Source organism: Lagopus muta, chromosome 5 (assembly GCF_023343835.1).
Source record: "Lagopus muta isolate bLagMut1 chromosome 5, bLagMut1 primary, whole genome shotgun sequence".
Taxonomy (NCBI): Eukaryota; Metazoa; Chordata; class Aves; order Galliformes; family Phasianidae; genus Lagopus; species Lagopus muta.
The window spans coordinates 21,493,003-21,516,378 of NC_064437.1; the positions used below are offsets into that span (position 1 = coordinate 21,493,003).

The 23,376-nt window shown below is 39.2% G+C and overlaps 2 protein-coding genes across 3 annotated transcripts in view; one reads left to right on the forward strand and one right to left on the reverse strand.

Annotated features, from left to right (window-relative positions):
* The first annotated feature begins 740 nt into the window (after window positions 1-740).
* On the forward strand, window positions 741-9,725 carry LOC125693532 (coagulation factor XIII B chain-like). 2 transcript variants are annotated; one of them, XM_048945606.1, is made up of 12 exons: window positions 741-1,169; window positions 2,126-2,326; window positions 2,776-2,961; window positions 3,381-3,557; window positions 3,675-3,851; window positions 5,490-5,669; window positions 5,943-6,032; window positions 6,648-6,830; window positions 7,286-7,489; window positions 7,986-8,168; window positions 8,537-8,748; window positions 9,573-9,725. In XM_048945606.1, the coding sequence occupies exons 1-11, from the start codon at window positions 1,088-1,090 to the stop codon at window positions 8,746-8,748; spliced, it is 1,875 nt and encodes a 624-aa protein (XP_048801563.1). In that variant the 5' UTR covers window positions 741-1,087; the 3' UTR covers window positions 9,573-9,725. The 2 variants fall into 2 exon arrangements, with proteins under 2 accessions (XP_048801563.1, XP_048801562.1); XM_048945605.1 differs by having other exon boundaries at window positions 742-1,169; window positions 9,275-9,725.
* Window positions 9,726-10,836: 1,111 nt separating this feature from the next.
* The window catches only part of CFH (complement factor H), a 32,861-nt gene continuing 20,321 nt past the window's right edge, over window positions 10,837-23,376 (reverse strand). The window contains exons 13-24 of the mRNA XM_048945603.1: window positions 22,859-23,041; window positions 21,442-21,624; window positions 20,055-20,228; window positions 19,170-19,346; window positions 16,801-17,007; window positions 16,131-16,307; window positions 15,309-15,485; window positions 14,126-14,302; window positions 13,371-13,553; window positions 12,452-12,652; window positions 11,494-11,681; window positions 10,837-11,232 (exon numbers count right to left, since the gene is read on the reverse strand). Of these exons, the coding sequence (XP_048801560.1) occupies window positions 11,200-11,232; window positions 11,494-11,681; window positions 12,452-12,652; window positions 13,371-13,553; window positions 14,126-14,302; window positions 15,309-15,485; window positions 16,131-16,307; window positions 16,801-17,007; window positions 19,170-19,346; window positions 20,055-20,228; window positions 21,442-21,624; window positions 22,859-23,041 (2,060 nt within the window). The 3' untranslated portion in view covers window positions 10,837-11,199. The remainder of the gene's footprint in view (window positions 11,233-11,493; window positions 11,682-12,451; window positions 12,653-13,370; window positions 13,554-14,125; window positions 14,303-15,308; window positions 15,486-16,130; window positions 16,308-16,800; window positions 17,008-19,169; window positions 19,347-20,054; window positions 20,229-21,441; window positions 21,625-22,858; window positions 23,042-23,376) is intronic.

Below are 23,376 nucleotides of genomic sequence, written 5' to 3' on the forward strand. Positions count from 1 at the left end.
TGATTCTGTAATTCATACGGTAGGACAACAGTGATCAAACACATTCTAAAAACACATCCAGCCTTTAATAACATTAATAATGGCTTTGTGACATATTTTAAACCAACATATTATTCTAATGGTTTATTTAAAGAAAAGGACGATGTCCTCACTGTGAGCGCAGCACAGCTCCACACACGTCGGTGAAACACTTCTAGCTCAGACAAGCTAAGGAGTTGTATCGAAAATTAAATAAATTATATGACCTTTGAAGAGCAAGGTGAAAGCTGCCTTTTCAGATTGGGAATAGGAACGCTCGTTGCAGCTGTTCACCCAATTGATAGCTCCTCTTTTTTTTTTCCCTTGAAAAAGTGCTACTTTTTAAATTAATAGATTAATTCAGGCTCTAAAATGCCTGAGCTCTTCCCCAAAAGGAATAAGAAAAAGAAGGGAACACTTTTGCACAACCTTGTTCCTAACAGCTTAAAGTCGAGGCTCATTCGTCTGCTTTCAACAAACAGTACAGAACGCCTGTAAAAGCAACTCATTTAATCTAACTTCTTTAGACAACAGTGTTGTTCCATTTTTCTTTGCTTGAAAGAAAGGTGGATGGCTATGCTATGGAACATAAGGACAGGAAAGAGCAGTGGCTATGTGGTTATGTTCTCATTAATATTAGGGCCTCCAGAACGAATTAGAGATAGAATGCAAAGGAGTGTGTGGGAGGGAATTTTTTATTTCTTCTTGCTGCAGCCAAGGTAAATAGTAACCTGATAACGGAATGCCCTTTAAACCTGGAATTCGAGCGGTTCTAATGGGAACAGTGTTCAACTGGTTTAAATTGTTCCATTCGGTTTGTCGCCTAGTTTAACTGTTATATAACAAGTTCAGTCCCATTTACTGATATACAGTATGTCCAGTGGGAGCAGAGTTCTGCACATCTATTTGTGGTTTGTGGAGAATTAAAACAAAATTAAAATTTTCGGGGAAGAAACTTGAGTTACAAACCACTCTGGGCATTACAGCGTTTGTGAGTAGCATTGAAAATTCAGTTAATCATTTACAGAAGTGATAGTCGGGGAGTTTTTGCAGATGATGGAAACTATTGATGGGGACGGTAATGAAGATGAGATTTAAAAGCTGTCTTTTCTTCCTAGTTATGATGAATTCAGGCAAACTGTTTGCAGAAGGTAAAAACACTGAATTCTTTTGCTGATTAATATGCATTGAATGTAGAACGTACAGTTTAGGTTTCTAAGGCAGGGTGTCTTTCGTATCTTAACCGAGAATGAAGACTGCTTTTTAAATACAGTTCTGTTGCGAGATGGCCGATAATCGTGGATCGGTTGTTGCTGCTTGTCAGAGCTACAGATTCACACGTTGAAGCTGTATAATGGAAAGATCCAGCTTTCTATTCAGAAGAGTTTCCTCGGGAAATGTATCTGAGCTACTTTGGGGCATTATACGAATGGAAATTTGCCCTCCTAGACATTACGTACGCTGGCGTGTCTCAGTAATTGGGCTGTTCTGGCTAACCATCGAGCACAAGAGCAGAAGTTAAATGGTGCCTGCAGAGGTTAGCCTCGGGTGGTGTTTCACATTTCCTATCCCTGTTTTCAGTACCATTTGAAATTCCTGGTTCTGTCTAGAATGCGTCCTGCTTGAACTGCGACTTCTGTTCTTAACCTCCCTTCCTTCAGCGAGTCGTCTTCTGTGTTACCTCCTGTTGGTTTGTCGTGCTGAATGAGCAGCTATTGCATAGCTAATTCTTGACACTGTTTCCATTTCACTTCGGTCTGTGCATCAGAATGTTTTTTCAGTAGAAGGTGCTCATTTCATTCCACTGATTGCATTTCTGTGAACCTAAAGAACGTAGTCAGATGTATTTTTGATGTATTGTAATTTCAGTGCGTGTTATAAGATTCTTCATGCCAAGGATGAGATTTAGTAAAAACGCATAGTAAGTATGATAACTTTAGAATAATACTATTTTCATTTAACAGTGACTGCAAATACACAGCTTGCACCTTGTAAGCAGTGTTTCGTTCCCTTTGTAAGCCTGAATCACTCCAACTGTTTTTAAACAAATACGTTCTTAGATGGGGTGAGATTTTTAGTGAGCAATACACGTGTTATGTCTTTGCAGATAAACTCTGTGATTTGCCACATGTAGAAAATGGAAGGATTGCCCCATATTATTACAGCTTCAAAAATTACTATTTCCCTACGCGTAAAGGAAAAAGCCTTTCCTATTCTTGTGTGGCTGGTTATACAACTGAAACCGGGACTCAAGACGGAAGAATAATTTGTACAGCAAAAGGATGGTCTCCAGTGCCACAATGCTACAGTGAGCTCGCTTCTTCATTTCATTACTGCCTCTAGCAGAAAACTATTTTAGCTCAGTTTCTTAAGCATTATGGGGACGAAAGGTGCAGAATAGTAGAGATAAAAATGCCTAAGTTAGGTCGAGGTGAAGACCGCTATGTATGTTCATACGTTGAACTGTTTAACACTAGTGTATGTTCTAAGGACTCTTACCACATATGCTTTTTAAGAATTTCAAGAAAGCTGCCTAGCATAACTTAACCGGGGAAAAATAATTGACATCTGAACCTCCTTAGCTCCAGATTGACATATTCCGCGGTACTACTGTCTGTTCAATGATCGCGGTAGCTTTTCGGTAAAACGAGAAAATGAAATGAGATGGAGATCATTTAAAAACCCCACTTTCTTGCCCATCAGAGACAATATTACCTTAGTTATTTATTCCTAACCAAACCATCTCTTTTCATTTAGAAAAATGTAATAAGCCTCTTCTGGAACATGGCATTTTTTACGGTACAGAAACGTACTTCAAAATACATGAGAAATTACAATACAAATGTAATCAAGGTTACCACACTCCCAGCGGTGGCACTGAAGATACAGTACAATGTCAATCAGATGGATGGTCTTCCCAGGCAAGCTGTACTAAGAAAGTTGGTAGGATTGTGTTTCTCTCCTTTTTATTTCATATATGTTTATAAAATTCTGCTGTCTTTCCCGTACCTGTAAGGTCAAACTGCCTTTGTTAGGTTATTTGAATATTCCCAAAGTAAGTTCCCGGCTGTACCTCATATGATGAAGTTGTCAGATGTTTCACGCTGCCTGTTTTGTGAATTGGTATAGATAAAACTGCAGAATCGGTATAGGTGAGATAATTTTGTTTCAAATAAACCCATTTCTGTCCAAACTTCGCACCCAAATGAATGCTAGAAAACCTATGTGAACTGTTGCATTTTTAATTGTTCATTATTTCCAAAGACTGCCTCAGATACAATCACTTTAAAGGGAAATGTTAGATAAGTAAGCTTACAGGGAAAAAAAAACCACGGCAATATTACACGTCTTATTCATTTAAGAGTCATGCCAAGTACCCGAGTTACATCATGGCAACTACTTAACGAGCCAGCGAGAGCTTCGAGTGAATCAAGCGCTGCTATATACATGCGATGAGGGATACCACACTGCAGGAGGAAACACTACCGAAGAAGCAGTTTGTCTTGCTCATGGATGGTCCCTTACTCCGAACTGCTCGAGTACGTAGTGGACTTGAAATGAATTCTTTTTGAAATGTGACACAGCCTACAACTGAATAAAAAATTTATGTTTTTTAAACTGTTGGGATAAAAAAGTTTTTTATGTTTTCTCCCTAGAAAAAACCTGCCCCTCCTTGGGTGTAATAGAACATGGAGGTTTCTATCCTGCGAAGAAGATCTATGAAGAAGGAGATGTTGTTCATTTTTTCTGTGAGGAAAATTATTCTTTTCATGAATTTGACCTGATTCAATGTTATTACTTTGGATGGTATCCAGATCCTCCAGTGTGTGAAGGTACCCTTATTTTTACATTTGTGATATGTAAAATTCTCCCGCGCTTTCATGAAATGAAATGCCTTCTTTATGAACACAAAATAAAAATAAGCTCTTGTACCAGTTTTACAACCTGAGCAGAAATAAAGTGTTAGCAGAAGAGCACAAAGCCTAAATGGTGGGAAAGAGGAAACGGTGATTGGAATTAAGCTGCTTCTAACAATTGAGAGGGTACTGTTACCTGCTGCTTCTTCATGTGTTGTTTCTTGGAAAAGCAGGAAGAAGCAATAGAGGGGAAGCTGCTCAGCCTTAGAGTTCAAGGTAAACTGTGTTCAGATTATTTGAAGGATTATTCAAGCATGGCTTCCTGAGATGAGAGCATGCCTCTTGAGGTACTAAGAACAGTTATTTTACAGCATTTCTGTCTGATGCTTGAGGAAGAAAGAATATATAACTATTTCTCCTTAAAAAAACAAACAAACAAACAAAAACCCCAGAATACCCCACTACTGTCTTAAGTGCATTTTTAAATAAAATTGATGTTTTTGAATCATTTAGGTTGGAAGAAAGACCCTTAAGATCATTGAGTCCAACTGTTCACCTAATGCTACATGTCCATCCGTGTCCCTAAGCAGCACACCCACACATCTCTCAAATACCTCCAGGGGCTGTGACTCCACCATGTCCCTGGTGCAGTGTCTTCCAAAACCTAACTGCTCTTTCCATGAAGAAATTATTCTTGATGTCCAATCTAAACCTCCCCTTCTGCAACTCAAGGCTGTTCTCTCACTTTCTATCACTTGTCACATGAGAAGAGAAACGGACAATGTCTTTGCTGCAGCCTCCTCTCAGGTGGTTGTACAGAGTGATGAGGTATCACCTCAGCCTCCTCTTCTCCAGAAAACAACCCCAATTCCATCAGCCATTTCTCATATGTCTTGTTTCCCAGTCTCTTTACCAGCTTTCAATTAACTCAGTATCCTTCTTGTAGTGAGGAGCTCAAAGCTGAGCACTGTACTCCTTCGTAGCCGATCTTGTAGAAAGTAATGTGATTGGTACAAAGATGAAATTTACGTTCCTTTCCTAGCAGTTATGCTTGGGTTTAAAATGCAATAAAATCTCTCTCAAAAAAATGACACCTTAGTACATTCCTCAGCCCTGCATTTGTTCAGAACTGTTTCCTGCGTGAGTGCAAAGAAAGAGCAGTGGTCAGAAGAAATGAAAATGTGGCCTGAATCTAGTTTTGAGGCAATACTGATTACAAACTTCATCTGAGGATAGGAAATGAGTCACTGCTTTCACTGCTTTTGTAGTATTAGAATTGCTACATCGGCTGTGTTAAGTACTGTATTAATGGATGGTGTGGAAAATCTCTGTTACCTGCATACTTTGAAAGGACATTTTACTAAGTACACAAGAGATTATTAGTTTGTTTATAACAGTGCAATATCATAATACCTCTCTTTTATATTTGCTGAAAGTAAAATCCCATTTTTGTTCTAAATCTTCATTTTAGAAAACGAGTTGTGAAGCTAAGAGGTTCCTCTGGTTAACCAGAAATGCCTTCTAAAAACATAGACTCGCACACTATATGCTTAAATGAATTGCTCTGCTTACAGGTTTGCTTAGTGGGAAACAGAATGCGCTTTTTATTTTCAGATGTAAGAAATAAATGTCCTCCACCACCACTGCCTCCTCACGCCCATACTGTCGCAGTTAGGAGAACGTATCGCAATGGCGACAGAGTTCGTATACAGTGTCAGAGTGAATATGAAATAAGAGGATCTGGGGAAATCCAGTGTGAAAAAGGAAAATGGACGTCACCTCCTATCTGTATGGGTTAGTACCTCTGGCAGCTGAAGAGAAATAATTCTTAAACAGTATCTTAATGTTCTTAATAGTCACAGTTTCCATACCTGCAAAGCTATTTGTCCTCCTCTGATATATGCTTGAGAGTTTAAGTGCTGCACATTAAGAAAGAGAATGAGCTAGATTATTTCTTAGTGTTTTTTTTTTCTGTTTGTTGTTGTTGTTGTTGTTTGTTTGTTTGTTAATAATTGAAAATGAATTATTTTCAAGGAATCTGGTTCTAAGTTTCTGCTGTGATTTTAGGATCTATGGATAAAAGGGAATCTGAGACACCAGCATTCGAGGCAGATGCATCGATAAGGGCAAGCAAAACATATCACAGTGAAGAAATGAGTAGGTGCTTTTCTATTTAATAAGAAATCCAATGCTCTCTAGTACTGTTACAGGTATTTTATGACTAACCTTATTACTCTTTTGCTACCCTACCATTCCTTACTCTTGTGGATGTTTGCATATTCTTTGTGTATTGTTTTAGCAGTATGCTTGAAGGAAAGAACATTTTTATTTCCAGAGACTGTGAACTAAAACGATATTTCAGTGCTGTATATGTAATTTTTTTACATGCATTAGCATGTAAAAAACTTTGCATTGCTTCTGTTGCTATTGTCTGAATGTGCAAATTCAAGAGTATTTTGCTGATCCTTTCTTTAACAGTTCACCGAGGTTTATTTTGAACTCCACGTGGGTTTAACATTTCAAGCAACAAATCAAGACGGTCTCAGTACACCCAAACAGCTAGTCCATACCGACTGTAAACCAGCAGGAGTTAAGAGTGAGCATAGTGTAGAATGAATAAAAATTGCCTGCACTTCAGTAGGGGAATTGTGGACCTTGTCAGACACTTTATTTGTATGCAAATTTTGGATCAAACTCCATCGCTATTCAAACACTTCACAGTGCTGACATCATTTTAAAGACTTAATTACATATCTTCTTACCTTGTATTAGAAATACAGCAAAACTGTACCTCTCCACCTGTGATTAAAAATGGTGTTCTCCTTGGCCCTTTATTACCGAGTTACAAAAATGGCAGCTCAGTAGAATACAGTTGCCAGCGTTACCATTTTTTGGATGGACCCAGTACTGTTTACTGCGAACAAGGAAACTGGACAGAACGGCCTACTTGCTTGGGTAAGCCTTGCAGGAAAAAAATACAATAGATGTATCCTTCTTTCCTTCCTGTAAAAAAAAATGATCATTTTTCCACTAGGATCCATTGTTAAAAGGTATTTACTTTAGGTTTTTAATCTACTGTGATAATGCAAATAAATAATGTGTCTAAGATTTAGTTATTTATTTGAAAATGAAGCATGCCAGATGTTTAAAAATATTTGTAGAAAATGTATCAGAAGTTTGTGTTTTCTGGGAATTACTGTTCTGAGTTGTTTTGGGTTTTTTTTTGCATATTAGTTTTGTTACTTTGGTCCATTTCTTTACTTTTGTATTCTTTTCCTTTTTTTAATATATTCAAAATGTTATTTCTCACAGAATTCCAAAATATTTTAGTACCATGGGTTTATTTCCTTTTTTTTCCCAACTCCTACAAAAAGGAGTTAAGAAATCGCTTGATTGTTTTTATTTCCTAGATCCATGCATTCTTAATGTAACTGATATGAATAGTAACAATATAGAGTTGAAATGGAGACAGGAAGAATTTGTCTTCCTACACGGTGATCTCATTGAGTTTGAATGTAAGCGAGGATACAAATTTCCCCATGCTACCATGCCATCCCCTGGGAGAACTCGGTGTGACCGTGGAAGGCTGAAATACCCCAAATGTGTTTTGCAAGGTAAAACCGTCCTTTCCATTTGTCTTTTTGATTTCATCAATCTCAGACCTATTCAGAAACTTTTGCTTCAGCAGTACAGGCCTAGAAAGTATTATAAATAGTAATAAAAGTTTAGTATCTGACTGATATCTTTACCCAATACAGATAAATTATTAAATTTGTGTTGAATATAGTTGTTAAATATATACAAGCATAATAAAAACAATATGCCTTCCTCTGGTGGGAAGGCAATAGAAGGGAGGGAGGAGCTGTTCTTCAAGCTGAGGGAAGTGAAAGCTCTGCTGTAGAAAGACAGCTGTAAACACTGAACCGCATACAAGGGGTTTCTCATGGTTTAGAAAGAACTCAGGTTTCATTCCGATTTGAGACGTAATGTAGAAGTATTGAGAATAAACTGGGTTGATATTTATGTAGTGCTGACAGCAATTTAAAGCTGCTGACTTGTTAGTTTCTTTGGTAGCTGAATTTTTCACAAAGATTTTTGACATTATTCCAGTTCCCACGGAAAAATGTGACTCTCCACCGTCTATTGCAAATGGAGCTCTTACTCTCCCGCCTCTGACCCAGTATGACAATGGCTCTTCAGTTCAGTATAGTTGCTCTGATTATTACTTCTTGCAAGGATCTGAAAGAATTTATTGTTCCGAAGGCCGGTGGACTTCACCACCACTTTGTATAGGTAGGCACAAGAAGATATATAAGATATATGAGCATTTATTTCTGGTTGTTAGATGTGAACCATTTATAGATTGATGCTCAGTATTTATAGATTTTGAGTGTTGTCAGCTGGAACATTATTAAGATCTCGACTGCATTTTTCAGTTAGAGAGGAATGGCCTGTTTTAATAGAAGCAAGTAAAACCTTGATTGGCTTTTTTTAAGTAAGTACATCTTACATGCCAGCTGTGTCCAAAAATACAGTGATTTCATGTATAATATCTTAAGAGAATGGGGAATAACCTGCCTTTTGAGCATCAACTCTAGTCACAATAATCTGATTTCAAAAATAATTGATTTCTTAACACTGAATATATCTCTATTCGTTAGAGCCGTGCACTTTGTCAAAGAATGAGATGGAAAAAAATAACGTGCTGCTGGAAAGTTTTTATGAGAGCCAAGTTTACTTTTACCATGGAGATTATGTCGGATTTTACTGCAAACAGAACCATGTTGGAGCAGAATCTGGTGCGACTTTATTTCAAGTGCAGTGCAAGAGAGGACAGCTAGCGTATCCAAGATGTGTTGAAAGGAGAGAATAGGTAAGTATGACTTTAAAAAAATGTATTGGAAAGATATGAATGTATGTGTTCTTTATCTAGTGTTGATTAAGGTGGCCTCCTACCTTCAAGATGACTACAGTTGACTTTGAGAAAGGAGTGTTCAGTGGCATTGTTGAATCTGAGTCGAAAAGAGAGGGAAATGAGAAAATGTTCTATAGACTGAGGACTGAGTATACAGCAGTACAACGCAATATTAACAGACTGTGTGTGCAAATGTTAGGAAGAAGAATTCTATGAGGCTTATATTGCTTCTGCCAATGCATCTGTACACAAGAGAATGTCAAAAGGAGTATTTGTGTTTGTGGAACTTGGATTATAGTTACTTTGTGTAGGCAGTACAGGTGATGAATCGTATATCACTGTATTCAGCTTATCGCTGCATTTTCACTAGGACTGTTTTCATAATACTGGTTACTATTATTAATGTTGCTCACATATTGTCAAGATTTCTTCTCATTCTGTTGCTGTCATTGCATTCAACGTTATGCATTTGTTTTTCTACCAGATCTTCAACTCTGGCTGAAGCCGGGGGGGAGGAAGAGATCCCCTTTAGTAACAATACATGGCAGATGAATGCCATTTTGTAAGGCTGTGAAGATGAGCACATGAAGTAAATAATAATGCGCTGCAGTAGCCTATCGCTTTGCACTGAAAGTACTGGCAGTGCTTTTCCTGTCATCTGGATAAGGTTTTGAAACAAGAGGCTTCATCAAAGTTGATAAACAAACAAACAAGCCCAACACGTGCTTCTTCTCAATATGAACGTTTAAAATACACTGTCTACCTCTCTCTCATTTCCACAGTCCAGACAGCTAAATGGAACCCCTCCGCAATATGGAGCACCAGCTCTTCCCCCAGGACACTTCTCTGCCTTATATGATCCGTGGTCCTCTAACAGAGTAACTGAGTGAGATCACCGCTGTCAAATCTGTACATTAAATGGCATTAAAGCTCAATTTCTTCACTTTTTCTTTTCCTTTTCTTTCTTTTTTTTTTTTTTTTGATAGTCTAAACAGAAGCTTTAATAGCTTCTTGCTACTCTCAATGGATTTATCTTGTGCAGGGGTACTTGCACCCTACACTGGAGCCCTACTGTTCTATTGGACCTTCAGCATTGATTCATCCCAGTCTTCAGCTGAAAGATTCCCTCTTCTCCAAGTTCCTGCAACAAAAGACCTGTCTGTGCAAGGGGAGTCAGCAGGCCTTTGTTCTCTTGAGATCTTATCCCAAGAAATCATGTCCAATTATTTGGTGACTAAAGCAAGGTTTTAGCTGTCCTGTAATTTCCCTCATCAGCAAAAGCAACAACAGGAAAATCAGGTACTACTTACTTGCTCTATTTTCTTAGAACTCAACTCATGTTTATACCCCTCTTGAATACCGAGACTGTTAGACTCCATTAACAGTACACAAATGCAGCATATTGCGTTGGTTAATTTTCACGAGCTTGGCTGAATGAATTCGGTGAAGTTAAAGAAAAATCTCTCTGTACTGAAGGCATCTCAAGGTCAAAGAATCATCCCTTGCCGCACCGAGCTGCGTGTGCTGTGCACACTACCTTTCAAAAAATTCTTAGAAAAGTGAACTTCAAGAAAAATGAAGAGCGTATCTTCTATGAAGCTCTATCAAGAAAGGCAGTAAACATGCTCCCCAACGAGCAGTAAACCAATGCCACATAAACACACTAGCTGTTCCTATCCATCAGCTGCAATATGTCACCATTGGATCAATTACCAAAAAAATAAATAAAGCACAAGCGTATCAGATCCATCAAGACAGCAATGCAAGCTCACCAAAAAATGAAAAGGATGGCAGGTCTCATTTCAGGACCTGGACTGAAGGAGTTGTGCCTAACTACATCCAGAAATACCAGTTAGTCACTTGCATCCCAGCATCTTGCCTTTCCACCAAATAACATGGAAGCTCAGGTCCTGAGTAGGAATTGGGTGCTGTGATCCAGAGATTCCCCCAGTTGTTTAAAGAAGACTCACCCTGACTTTGCCATCATTCCCAGGCTAAGTTCCAGGCATGTTCATGGAGAAAAAGCTAGAAGCAGATGAGGCGAAATACACTGATAATCAAATTACCTGCAGGCTTTTTAATTCTTGACTCAATATGCCACCGAAGCCAGCCTACTTCAGGATGAAAATGTAAATACAAGTAACAGGGATCAATGCAGAATAGGCAAGAGGCAAGTAAGTACACTCAGGTGGATGAAATGTAAACACAATTACAGAATGTAAATAAATTTACAAAAAATGGTTAAATTTAAACAAAATCATCCAATAGTATAAAGAAAATGAATTAGCACATTCCAGCAGAGAACACTGTCTAAGCTATAAAGCACAATAAAGCAGGAAACTCTGGGAAAACTTGAGCTCAAATCACTGGATTTGTTGAAGGAGAGTTCATTTCTCCAGCTGGACTCAGTCATGTCGTTTCCGTATATCCAGATGCTCCTGCCTTGTAAAGAGACAGAAGGGGAAATAGAGATGTGGCTGACATATTGTCACGTATCCCGAGAGCAGAGAAAAGCAGTTGCCAACCACGCTCCCTGCTTGAATTCAATTCCCCAGGTCCCTTGGAACAGGAGCAGCTCCTCCATGACAGATGCAGGCTGGTATGGGATTAAAGAAATCTGACCCTCTTTTTACAACAGTCCTTCTTGGCTGTTGCTTACAGTTCTTTTACAGCCCCCTGTGCCCTCCCATATGAGCTACTTACTGTGCATTGAGGGTACTCAATTACTCCATCCAGACACTGTGGGTTAAATTTCTCCGGTCTTGAAACTGCCCTACGAAACCACTTGCATGTAAAGGAAATACGTTCCTTAGAGCGATAGGTGTAAGGCTTTCTCCATGGTAGTTTAATGTTGTTCTTATCCATTTCTGACTCAAGCACTGTGCAGTCACCTGGAAAACAAAAAGCTCCGCTAACCACGTGAAGTATTCTCACGATTTGCCTGTAGATCTCACACTGGAAGCCAAGTCTCTGAAGAAGTTGGTACCAATTAGTGCCTCAAACACTTATTCTGCTTCCCTTTTGTGAAATATAATGCAGACTGTGAAGGAAAAAAGCTCATTTCATACTCTTTAGCAATGATCCAGTAAGGCCTGCTCATGGAAACCGTAGAAGGGGACAAGCAGAGATTTCCCTTCTGAGAAGCCTACAAAGGCTTGCAATGGGCATCAGCTGCTGTCTCTACACATATCAGAACATGGTATGAGCAGAGAGGAGCTGAAAAGGCCACAGAGGTACAAAGGGGGTCACAGCACGGCAGCAACCCAGGAGAGAAGCTCACTGGAGCAAAACCCTGCCTAAACAGGCAGGCTTGGGTGAGACTGCAATGAAATTGTTTGCTGTCCCGCCACGGTCAGGGAAACAATTTCAGGGATATCACTTTCAGGGAACTCACGAGCTCTTCAGTCCTCCCTGGAATTAGACAGGCAGTCAAAGAACAAATTACCCTAGTGTGCAACTTGGTGATTCCCTTCCTCTCAGATACTCCTGTCAGCAGCACCTGAAACACAACCCACCATGGCCTACAGCTTTATGGGATTTCCCACACCCTGGTTCTCTGTTATTACTTCCCCAGGCACACTTGCTAAAGGCTTCCCTTTCAGTTTCTGCACTAACTATGCAAAAAACAGCAGCCAAACAATGGCAAATGGAGAAGACTTACGTCCTGGATTGCACCGTGGATATTTAAATGTGCCATTAATACACTGTACTCTGAACGGAGAAGAAGTCGGGTCTTTCACATTTCCTATTTTACAATCAAATTCGATAAAATCACCCGATTCGGAATACAGCTTTTTCTTGTCCCTCCATCTCAGCTCAATGTTGTTACTGTTCATATCTTCTTCAGCCGCTGTACAGGCCGCTGGGAAAAGGAAAGAGAACACTGTCACCAATTCATACAGATGCACCACATGTAATTTTTTTCTCCCTACAGAGGTTCTTCACATCATAAAATGTTTCCAGGACTTTGCTCTGAGCCTCTGCTTTTTGCAACAGGAAAGATATCTTCATCAAAAATGAAGGGGAAAAAAGGTGATGGTTGAATCAACGTGCAGTGCTGCGGAGAGGCCGTTTCAGTCTGAGAGTCACATGGGGCAAAGGGGAAGCAGAGCCTGGGGCAGGGGAACTCAGCAGGCAGCATTCAGTTTTCCTGTACCTTTTTTCAGAATCCTCCTTGTCCCAGCATGTCTTTAAATTCATTTTCTCATGGTCACATCACCCCTGGATTTACCGCATTCAGACAGACCCAACCTCCCCATTGCAGCCTGCAGACTGTGGCAGTGTCCTCAACGCGGGAGCCCAGCACACTGATGGAGATCTCCTCACATGGGCAGCTCAGCCAAACTCCCCTCCTTCTGTGGGTGAGAGGAGGCAAGGAGAGGCTGCAGGCAGCAGTGGGGACCACACAAGCTGACATTGAGAAGAAATTCCTTCTAGATAAAAGGAAGACTTGTTGCTGTCAACCACAGCAGAAGTGCTGTTTCACAAGGGAAGTGCATTGGAAACACCTTCAGGATCTGAGAAAGTCAGCGTGAGCAGTAACACAGCTCTTGGCCATGCAGCACATGCTTTAAACCTACCTAAGCAAACCGGTGGATTTGTCCACTGCCCATTAATACATCTGATCTGCGAAGATCCTTCCAGGATGTAGAGATTCGGGCATTTATATTGCAGAGTTTCACCTTGTGAATATTCTGACTTTGGGAAGGAAAGAATATCTCCATTTTCAATATCTGGAGGTGGGCCACATTTTCCACTCTTTCCTGGAAGAACGTTAACGCTTAGAGAAAAATGCATCAGAGTTTAATTGCAGGAGCAGCCTAGCCTTGAATATTTTGGTAAACTACTTTGCCCATACTTAGAGACACTCAGAGGAAAGCAGAGAAAATTGCCACCTTGACACCAAATATCTGGCAGATGGAGAAGAGCGAGAGTTTCTCATTTTTCCACTGCTGGGACTCATAACTACCAGTTCATCCATCTGTCATCTCTGGAGCATTTGCTGCTTTCTGGAAGACTTTCATTGGTCCTACACAATAGTGCAGGATGTTTGGCACAGCTCTTTCTGCAGAACTGAATGCCCACCAGCTCTCTGTAATGCTTGAGCAGGGACAAGTGTGAACCTCTCTGTAAACTAGAACAAATGACACTAGATGATACAATTTCAGTTAATGGTGGGGCAGACCTCGGGCTCTGGGGAGTCCTTACGTGTCAGATGCATCGCATTGCACTTGCTTGCAGCTCAGAGACTGAAATTTGGAGAAGTAAATACCGCTGAGCCAGCTCGATAGCAGTCTCACCAACAGGCTACCGGATGGAAAGACAGGAAAAGTACCTCTGCACAAGGGCAGCTCTGTCCAGTTCCCATTCTGACAGCTTATGGTGGAAGCTCCAGTCATATGAAAACCTTTCCAGCACTCATATTCAGCTGTCTCCCCAGGCAAATACTTGGACTTCTTAACACCTTGAACTTTACCACCAATGATTTCTGGAGGAGGTCCACACCTCATATCTGAAAAGAGATACTTGTACAGTTGCAGTTATAGTCATTGAGGTGTTTCCCTATGCCTATTTTAGGTAAGGGAATTGATCTCGTTACTCCCTAGCTCACACAATTTCTGTCCAGAGCTTCTAATGCCTTCACAATAATTTTTTCATATTTTTCCTCCTGGCCACAGGAGCGTACCGGGGTAAAACACTGTGAACACCAGGAATGTGGGCAGGAGTGTTACTTCAAATGACAGCAGCAGCAGAATGCTTATTTGTGGACTCTCAGGAGATGGCAGTGTCAATGAGAGAGTCTAAAAAAAGCCAGCATTTCTGTAGCTACACCTTATGGCACAAAAGTTCTTTTAGTTAAGCCACCGCCCTCCCCAGAGAACCCCGGCATTTCTGAAAAATCACAGATGTAGCAGCCAAGCTGGCCCTCTGATGAACTGCAGAGCTCTGGAAGAAGTCGTCAGCCTGCACTGCATGGGCAGATACGTGCAGTCAACTCCTCAGAAGTATGTGAAAGCCAAATAGCAGCAGTTCACCCTCCAGCCACAGATTTTGGCAGGTAAAGGAAGACAGCACATTGTCTTTTTGTGGGAATGCTCTTGCCATTTCAAGACTCTAGCAGATCTGCAGTTTTTACATCCTGAGATTCTAGTGGAATCTCTATCAGTTAGAGCTGACCCTCAGAAAAAATGGCTGGATCTCTCCCCCACTACTTCCATTCAGACAGTTATATTTTTCTAGAGAAGGCCAATAACACAGTGTATTTTGGGGAATAACAAGTATCATAGTGGAAAATGAAAAATCATCATTTTTTTTAATGCCCTTTTTCTTTAAGAGGTTTTTGCTTTCAATGAAAATGTACATAGTATTTCCAGAAGCAATAAGTTCAAGTGCTGTGCAAGAAAGCAGTAGTAGGTACAAAGCTGCGGTACAGAATTAAAATATCAAGTTTTCAAGTATTTAGGTAAACAGACCGACTCCTCTATACTAAGGGGCAAGATGAAAGCACGGATTCCTACCTTTGCAAGTTGGTGTTTGTGACCACTGTCCATTTGTACAAGTGACATAATTTACACCTGTAATCTGAAAATTTCGGTCACATTCATACTGTACCCGAGCACCAGGCAGATACTTCCGCTGTTGAGTGCTGATAATATTAGCGCTATGAATTTCAGGTGGGGCTTCACAGGTAACATCTGAAAAGAGAGGCACATTTAAGAATACTCAGGCAGTAATGTGATGACCGTAGAATATTGCGTTCAGAGGCAGCATTATTCACGATGAGGGCAGGCAGTTTGCATAAGGCAGGTTTTCCACAGGTAGGAAAGAAAGATACTGTGGTCTTTATTCTGCAGTGCTTCACCTGACAGTATACTTTTTGCCTAAAGTGACTGAAAAGCAGAAAGGAGTTGCAGAGATTAGCTGAACATGGAGGCTGGTGCTCTACAGCATAGTGCACCAAAGGATCAGAGAGTGTTCTTTTTAATATTTTGAAGGTAACTTTCATAATGAAAGTCACATTCCTAGCGATGTAAAAATAAGTACGTTAGCTTACCAGTTATCCCTTTGCAGTTAGCACCCTTTCCTCCAGAACCTTCTATCTGTTAGATCTAAGAAACGAGTTCAGTTGTGTCTACTAGCTTCAGCCCAGAAGGAGAAAAGATTTCAGTTCTACTCAATGGTTCTCAGGAACCAGACAAAAGGTGTTGTAGCATCCCATTCAAATCAATCCAATGATTGACTCTATTGTTTTGACTCACTTGTATGTGTGGGTGGGTATTATTTTAATGAATGTCTTAAAAGACTAAAAGGATTACAGACTTTAGAAATAGAACACGCACCTTCACATAATGGGGGTCTTGACCAATTTCCTTTTCTGCAAATAATTTCTGGGAGACCAACAGCCTCGAATCCTTCATCACACTGGTAGCGAATTGTTTCGCCAGGCTCATACACTTCCTTGTTTCTGCCTTCAATTGCAGAATGTAGAACATTTGGAATACTTCCACAGGACATTTCTGAAAAGATACGCAAATCTGATGCTTATGGTAATATGATACACACAGGATGAGATTATTTTTCTGACCAAACAGATGCTTTTTCTAACTAGCACAGTCAATAACAGCAGATTTTGTATAGAAGAGAGCATGAAGAAACTTCCATGTTAGTCCCCTAAATAGGCATACACTTTAGTCACTATAAAGATTTAGATTCTCTTCCTATCAATGCCAGAAAAGTTTGGTAAAGTCTTCTGTCCCTTTCTACACAGAAGTGATATCCATCGCTGAAGCATCAAAGCAACTCCCAGTCACTAGTGGACCCTGTAGAAAACAGGTCCTTGTGTGATAAGGATGTGCCCATGACTTATCTGGTAGAGATAAACAATAAAGATTGCAAAAATACCACAGGAGTACTTAAAATACTAAACTGTTGTTACTAGTCTACTCCAGTTTAAAAGTATTTCAAATTCACTGCTAAGCACATTTCAGGAAAAGTATTATTTGACATTACCTGAACACATAGGAGATGAACTCCAGTTTCCCATTGAACAACTTATCTCTGATGGTCCTTCTAACTCAAATCCAGATTGACAAATGAACTTCACTGTAGCACCAGATAGATAAACTGTTTTCCCTTCTTTTTCCAGTTTTAAGTTTTGATTTACCAGCCTGAAATCATCAGCATGTTCTATAAGTTGTGGTGGTGAACAGGGTTTTTCTTTAAAACACAAAGATAAACAATAAGATAAAACAATTAATATTACGAAGATATATGCAGTCTAAGACTGAAAAAAAAATCCAGATGAAAATGAAGTGTCTTGAAAGACAAATAAATAAATATAAATGGTTCACAAAGCAAAACTCCTTTCCTTTCTCCGTCCTGCAAGGGTTTTTTGTCTTTTGATTTGACCCAAGTTAGAGCCATATGCCACTTCATACAAAGAAGATACATTTAAAACTTAGTAACAAGAACAGGTTAAAAATCATAGGCAGAGAAGCAAAAGAAACTGTCACATTTTTGGGATACTGAATGTGAGTTTCTAGAATTTTAACTAAGTTAAGTTTGTCCACAACTCACAAAATTGTACCAATATCCTGGAGATTTTCTTGCCGAAGCGGGGGAAAAAAAAAGGAGAGCATCAGAGCTTATTAAGAACTGCAACCTACTTTCCCAGATATACAATGGATCAAACATCTACTAAGCCTTCCCGAGTCAAGATTGTGCCCATACTTTATTCACTTGCAGAGTGAACATAAATTATCCATTTTCAGTTACCAGTAAATTAGATTTATTAATTGATGCATCAAGTTGAAAGCATACATTTCTACTCAATTCTACGAGACAAGGATCTAATAATAATCAAACTTCCTGTTCAGCAACTGGGACTGAAAATTTTATTGCAGAACGTTTATTTTATGAACAGCTCAAACATTTTTCTCTATTCTTCTCTATGTCTGCCACTTATCAGCAGAAGTGGAAACTCACAAGCAAGAACAGAGAAAAAAAACCAGCACAATGCACCAAAATTTTTCAGTTTAAAGACTCACTTGGCACGTTGTGCACGAGTCACTATCTTGCACCTCATTTGTCCCATATTTCTATTTCCTATCCAATTCTGAAGACACTTTCTTCTATCTCTTAATGAACTTCTGCTCGTAAGAGATTATCTGTATTGGTAATGTTTTAACCATTGGCCTACAGATTCCTCAGCATATGAAGCACAAATACAGGCTAAGTGGAGAACAGATTGAGAGCAGCCCTGAAGAGAAGTATTGGAGGTGCTGGTTAATGAAAAACTTGGCAACATGCGCGTAAAGTCCAGACAGCCAACAGTATTCTGGGCTGCATCAAAAGAAGCGTGGCCAGCAAGGCAAGGGAGGTGATTGTCCTGCTTTACTCTGTTACTGCATTCAGCCCACTGCATTCAGCTCTGAGGCCCCCAGCACAAAAAGGACATGAACATGTTGGAGCAGGTCCAGAGGAGGCCACAAGGATAATCAGAGGGCTGCAGCATCTCCTGTGAAGACAGGCTGAAGGAATTGGGCTTGTTCAGCCTGGAGGAGGCTCCGAGGAATTCTCAGTATGGCCTTCCAATTCTTAGAGGAGGAGCTGGGGAAGGGCTCTTTATCAGAGAATGGAGAGATAATGAAAGTTCGGTAGTGGCTTTAAAATAAAAGAGGGGAAATTTCGATCAGATATTAGAAACAAATTCTTTACAATAGAGGTGATGAGATACTGTACAGTTTGCTCAGAGAATCGGTGGGTGCCAATTAATCGAGTAACCTTCGAGTAATGCTGAAGGCCAGGCTGGATTTGGCTTTGGGGAACCTGACTTAGTGGGTGATATCTCTGCCCACGGCAGGGAGTTAAAATTCGATGATTCTTAAGATCCCTTCCAACAAAAACATTCTGTGATTCCTAAGGACAGACATACAGAGTTATGTCATATTGCTTATGCTTTTATTTCAAGAAGAAGACACAAAAAATAGAAGAAAAAAACAAGAGTAAAGACAGCAAAAAAGAAAGTGCTACCACTCCATCCAAAATTCTCAATTGATTCATCAGGACGCAATTCAAAAGCTCCTGCTCAACAGACACTCCACACTGATGTACACTACACAAATAAACACACAGCTCTTGAGGAATTGCCTGAAAATGTTATGTGCCATCTCAGATACATCTGTCTGAATAAAAAAGCCTACAGCTTAACAGTTTAACTCCATTTTTTTTCAACCAACTTACATTCCATTGCTTATCTGTACAATTACCTGTTTGTGACAGTCCTAACAAAAACAACAGCATCTTTTCGCTAATGATGACTGCAAGTACACAACACAGAAGTTCATTATAAAATAAAGAGAAAAACAAATACTACTGACCAACGCAGTATGGTGGTGACTGCCATTTCCCATTTATACATGTTATTTCACTTGCACCGATGAGATGGAAACCCTCCAGACATGAAAAAGCTATTTTACTCCCATTCTTGTAATTTCTTCCTATCGGTATCTTCTTAGCATTAGGCAGCTGTGGTGGAGGTGGGCATGTATTCTCATCTAAAGATATGCATTCATTTCATAACAGAACAGAAGATGAAGCGTAACAGTTCGTCATAGATTGCAGTAGTAACCAACAGCTAAGAAAACAATAGCAGTAGATACCTCTTCAGTAGCTGTCTCAAGTTTTAATTAGTACCATGATCATTTTGCTCTGCTTGAAAAACACTAGAGCTGCTCTCAGATGCTTACAATGCTTTCAACATGTTTTCACAGAAAGCGTGCTCAGAAAAATATACACCATGGGTGTTTTTCTATCTCAAAATTGCCTTCCTATCATAAACCGGTAACCTCTCTTTTCCATTTCACTGGGGGAGGAGTGGGAAAGGGGAAGGAAAAAAGAAAACTCAGCAATATAAGATCTTTGAACTTTTCTCACATCAAAAGTGACAGTGACGATGATTCCACTGTCAGAGTAGATACTATTAAGTCTGCTTCACTAAATAGAGTTTCTAAATTTAATTTGCTGTTCAAAGGATTTCCTTAATTAGTTCACATGACTATGTAATTTTTTATATATATATATATATATATATATATATATATATATATATATACACATACATACATACATACATACATATATATACACAAGAATGTAAACATTTCTGTTACTGATCATGGCACAGAGATGCTAAGAATCTTCAATAACGAGCATTTACCGTGCCTACAAAAAAGAAGAAATTGTATGCAAATCTAAAATCATACCTGTACACTGAATCTCTGGAGACCATTTTCCGGACACACAAGTTGCCTGTTTAAATTGTCTGTCAGCTGGCTTACATTTATATGTTAAATGCAGCCCAGTCTCCTTTGTTTTCCTGGGAGAACCAATGCGTACAACCACAATATCCTCTGGACGTACACACTGATGAGATGGGGCTGAAGAAAATCAACATAAGCAGTTAAAGAACAGATTTGGTTCAGATAATATGTATGTACGCATTCATAATGAATAAGTCACCATTTTCCTAATACTTATCCATATGAAAATGGTTTTTTTGTGTGTGTGTGTGTTTTTGTTTTTTTTGTTTCACTATTGTGGTTTGAAGTAACTCTTAAGATTCCTTCAGAGGTGGAGCACCTCTTCTATGAAGAAAGGTTGAGGGAACTGGCTTGTTTAGCTTGGAGAAGATAAGGCTCTCGGGAGCAGTGTGTGAAAGCTGAGCAGATTGTGTTTTGTGCCAAATACAGTCCTCAAAATAATTGTAAATAAAGTACAATCTATCCAAATCATCAATGAATAAAAAAATCACTTCTAAAGAAAGGGAGAACTAATACTATAATATCATAAACGAATATGATGCCTAATAGTATAATGCTACTAATACTAATAATACATAATAATACTATAGCACTAATAATATCATATTGATCTTTGTTAAAGTCCCAGAGTAATTTAAGCAGCCAAGACACTTTCTTATACAGTATCACTTTTTCTCACTTTTTTTTTTTTTTTTTTTTTTTTAATAAACAAAATCACTGGCTCCAATGCATCTTTTCCTCTTACGGTATAAAGTTTGTTTTAGACAGCTTGCTTTTAAAAGTTTATACGCTGTGAAAGTGCATGAGAAAAAAAGAGAGAAAACCACTGACCAGAAATGGACTAATCTACATAAAAATGACAAGGATAAGGTAAAACCAGCGCACTGAGGCTATTAATATTATTTCTAATTTCCAGAGACATAAATCTTCATTTAATTAACGCAACATGCACATGACTTTTTTACTGGTATGTCTGAAGTTTCTGAAGGGTCCTTATTGCTGGGAAACACAGGCGAATGAGTACAAAACTACTGCTGTAGGGTGAAAGACATGTGGAGCAGCCATATTGGATTTTAACCACTGTGTAACCATCCATTCCCTTCCCCAAAACTACTCAGTGTTTACAAATTTGTAGCTCCATAGTCTTTCCAGGATGAAGGATGTGTTATGTTAACTTTTAAAAGAGGAGGAAATGAAAAAATCCTTTTGTTGAGATGTGAGAAACTATAGTACCTCAAGTTACCTATTGATTCTCAAAGTCCTTGAAACCATGACTATAACAATGTTAAACTCATAACTAAAATATTACGGAAATACGAAAGAAGATTACCATTACAAAGAGGTGAAGGCTTCCATTCCCCATTAAGACATTTTGTTCTCATTCTGCTAGCATTCCCAGAGCCTTGCTTACATCCATAGGTTACTTCATCGCCATGAGAAAACTGGATTCGATCTTGCTGGTGAAGAACAACATTCAAGAAAGAAGAAGGTGATCCACATGGCATTTTGTCTTCTGTTGAAAAGAACAGAAATATTCCACAAAGTATTGATGTCACATATGAGTGTCCAAAAGAACTTAGATAAAATAGTTCATTTTGCATTTGGTGAGTAAAACCTGCTCCCATTAATTAAACGTCTTGAATAACCTTCTACACAGCTGGAGTACATCTTTAATTTAGTCAGTTGACTAAATTTCTTTCCTTTCCATCACTGAGATAACTCCAGGATGTACTCAATGAGTCATTTCGGCTAAGGTTAATTTCCCAAACAGTTTTACAAAGGTACATGAACCCTAAAGTGTAAGAAAACCTTCAGTTAATCCAACTCATCTGGATCCTTTATTCTGGTCAATCAAAAATTACATTCAATCATATACCTACACATTCGTAATGTACAATTTCAATTAGCATTACTACAAGAACTGTCTAATATCACTTAGAATTGATTAGAGGGGCTGCAGAGTTGTCTCCTCTCTGTGATGATTGTAGTTTGTGCTGCGGGCTGCCATCATTGCTGTGCTAGGGACAGTGAAGGTTGGTGGCTTGCAGAGATGAGTGCAGCGTATGAGTAGTCCTTGTGAGGAAGGAAAAGGGTGATGTAAATAGAATAGATGCATAAAACTGTCTTCCACCGGAGGAAAGGGAAGACCCAGGGCAAACTTAGAAACTGGACTTGAAAAGTTCTGCACTCAAGCTTGGATCACACACTTCTCAGCTTGTGCACAAAACCTGTTCTGTGCGGATCAAGTATTGAAAAAATGTGAGCAGTCATACAGTTTTTAAACATAAGTGTTGCTTTTGGAAGATGTGTCAGAATCCAGAAGCCAGAGATTACCAGATTTCCCAAGGTAGTTGCAAGACTTTCGAGACCTCTGTAATACTGAAGAAGTTTGCTAATGGATTCTAGCTCCGTTTCTAAGGAAAGATATCCATGTGATGGCACATTCCTCTCTGCCTCTTTCCAGATCTTCACCACAGTTAGCTTCAGAATCTCCTGAACAGTTCAATAAAATAAATACTTGTGGAAGCGATTATGTTCTCACAAGCTCTGTGAAAAACAGGGGCAGCTGTATCACGGGAATCCTTCACTGAAGGAGTTTCCACAACAGCTATACAAGGTTTTTCTTGTTTTTACTGTAGAAGCAATTTTTTTTTTTCCTAGTGAACAGATGGCTATAGTTAATTCACATTTGATTATCTTTGTATTGCATCACCATAGTTTTATATACATAGTAGAAGGTAGATTACCAATGCAAGAAGGAGGAGGTGACCACTGCCCATCCAAACATTCTATTTCCTTTGATCCAACCAATTTGAATTGAGTGTCACATTCATATTCCATTCTGTTCCCATGTGGATACCATTCCAGAAAGCTGCCAGTAACATTTCCATTGGTGATTTCAGGTGGAGGTCCACAGCCTCTGGGATTCTCTGAAATCAAGAGAACAAAAATATACACTACAGTCAGGACCATTAGCACACTTACATATTAAGTGCAACAACAACAGCAACTAATTTATTGCTTAAAATTAAAAAAGAGATATAGAAAAGGTTGAACAGGTCATTATTTTATGCCTGTGTCTGTTTAGATACATGCTGGGGTGGAGCTCACAGAGATGAGTTACGCTTCTCTCTTACTTCTGTGCACAATCAGTTTCCAGCTATGATAAAATAAGTGGTTCATGAAATCAATCCATTTTTAATGGAAGAAAAGCATCACATGGGCATCGACTCCACTTACCTGTGTTACACTATTCTCATGGAAT

Coding starts and splice junctions, on each gene's coding strand:
- LOC125693532 (XM_048945606.1), top strand. CDS start 1,088: ATGGGGACGGTAATGAAGATGAGATTTAAAAGCTGTCTTTTCTTCCTA. Junction 2,962..3,380: donor AAGCTGTACTAAGAAAGTTG/GTAGGATTGTGT, acceptor TATTCATTTAAG/AGTCATGCCAAGTACCCGAG. Junction 5,670..5,942: donor GTCACCTCCTATCTGTATGG/GTTAGTACCTCT, acceptor CTGTGATTTTAG/GATCTATGGATAAAAGGGAA.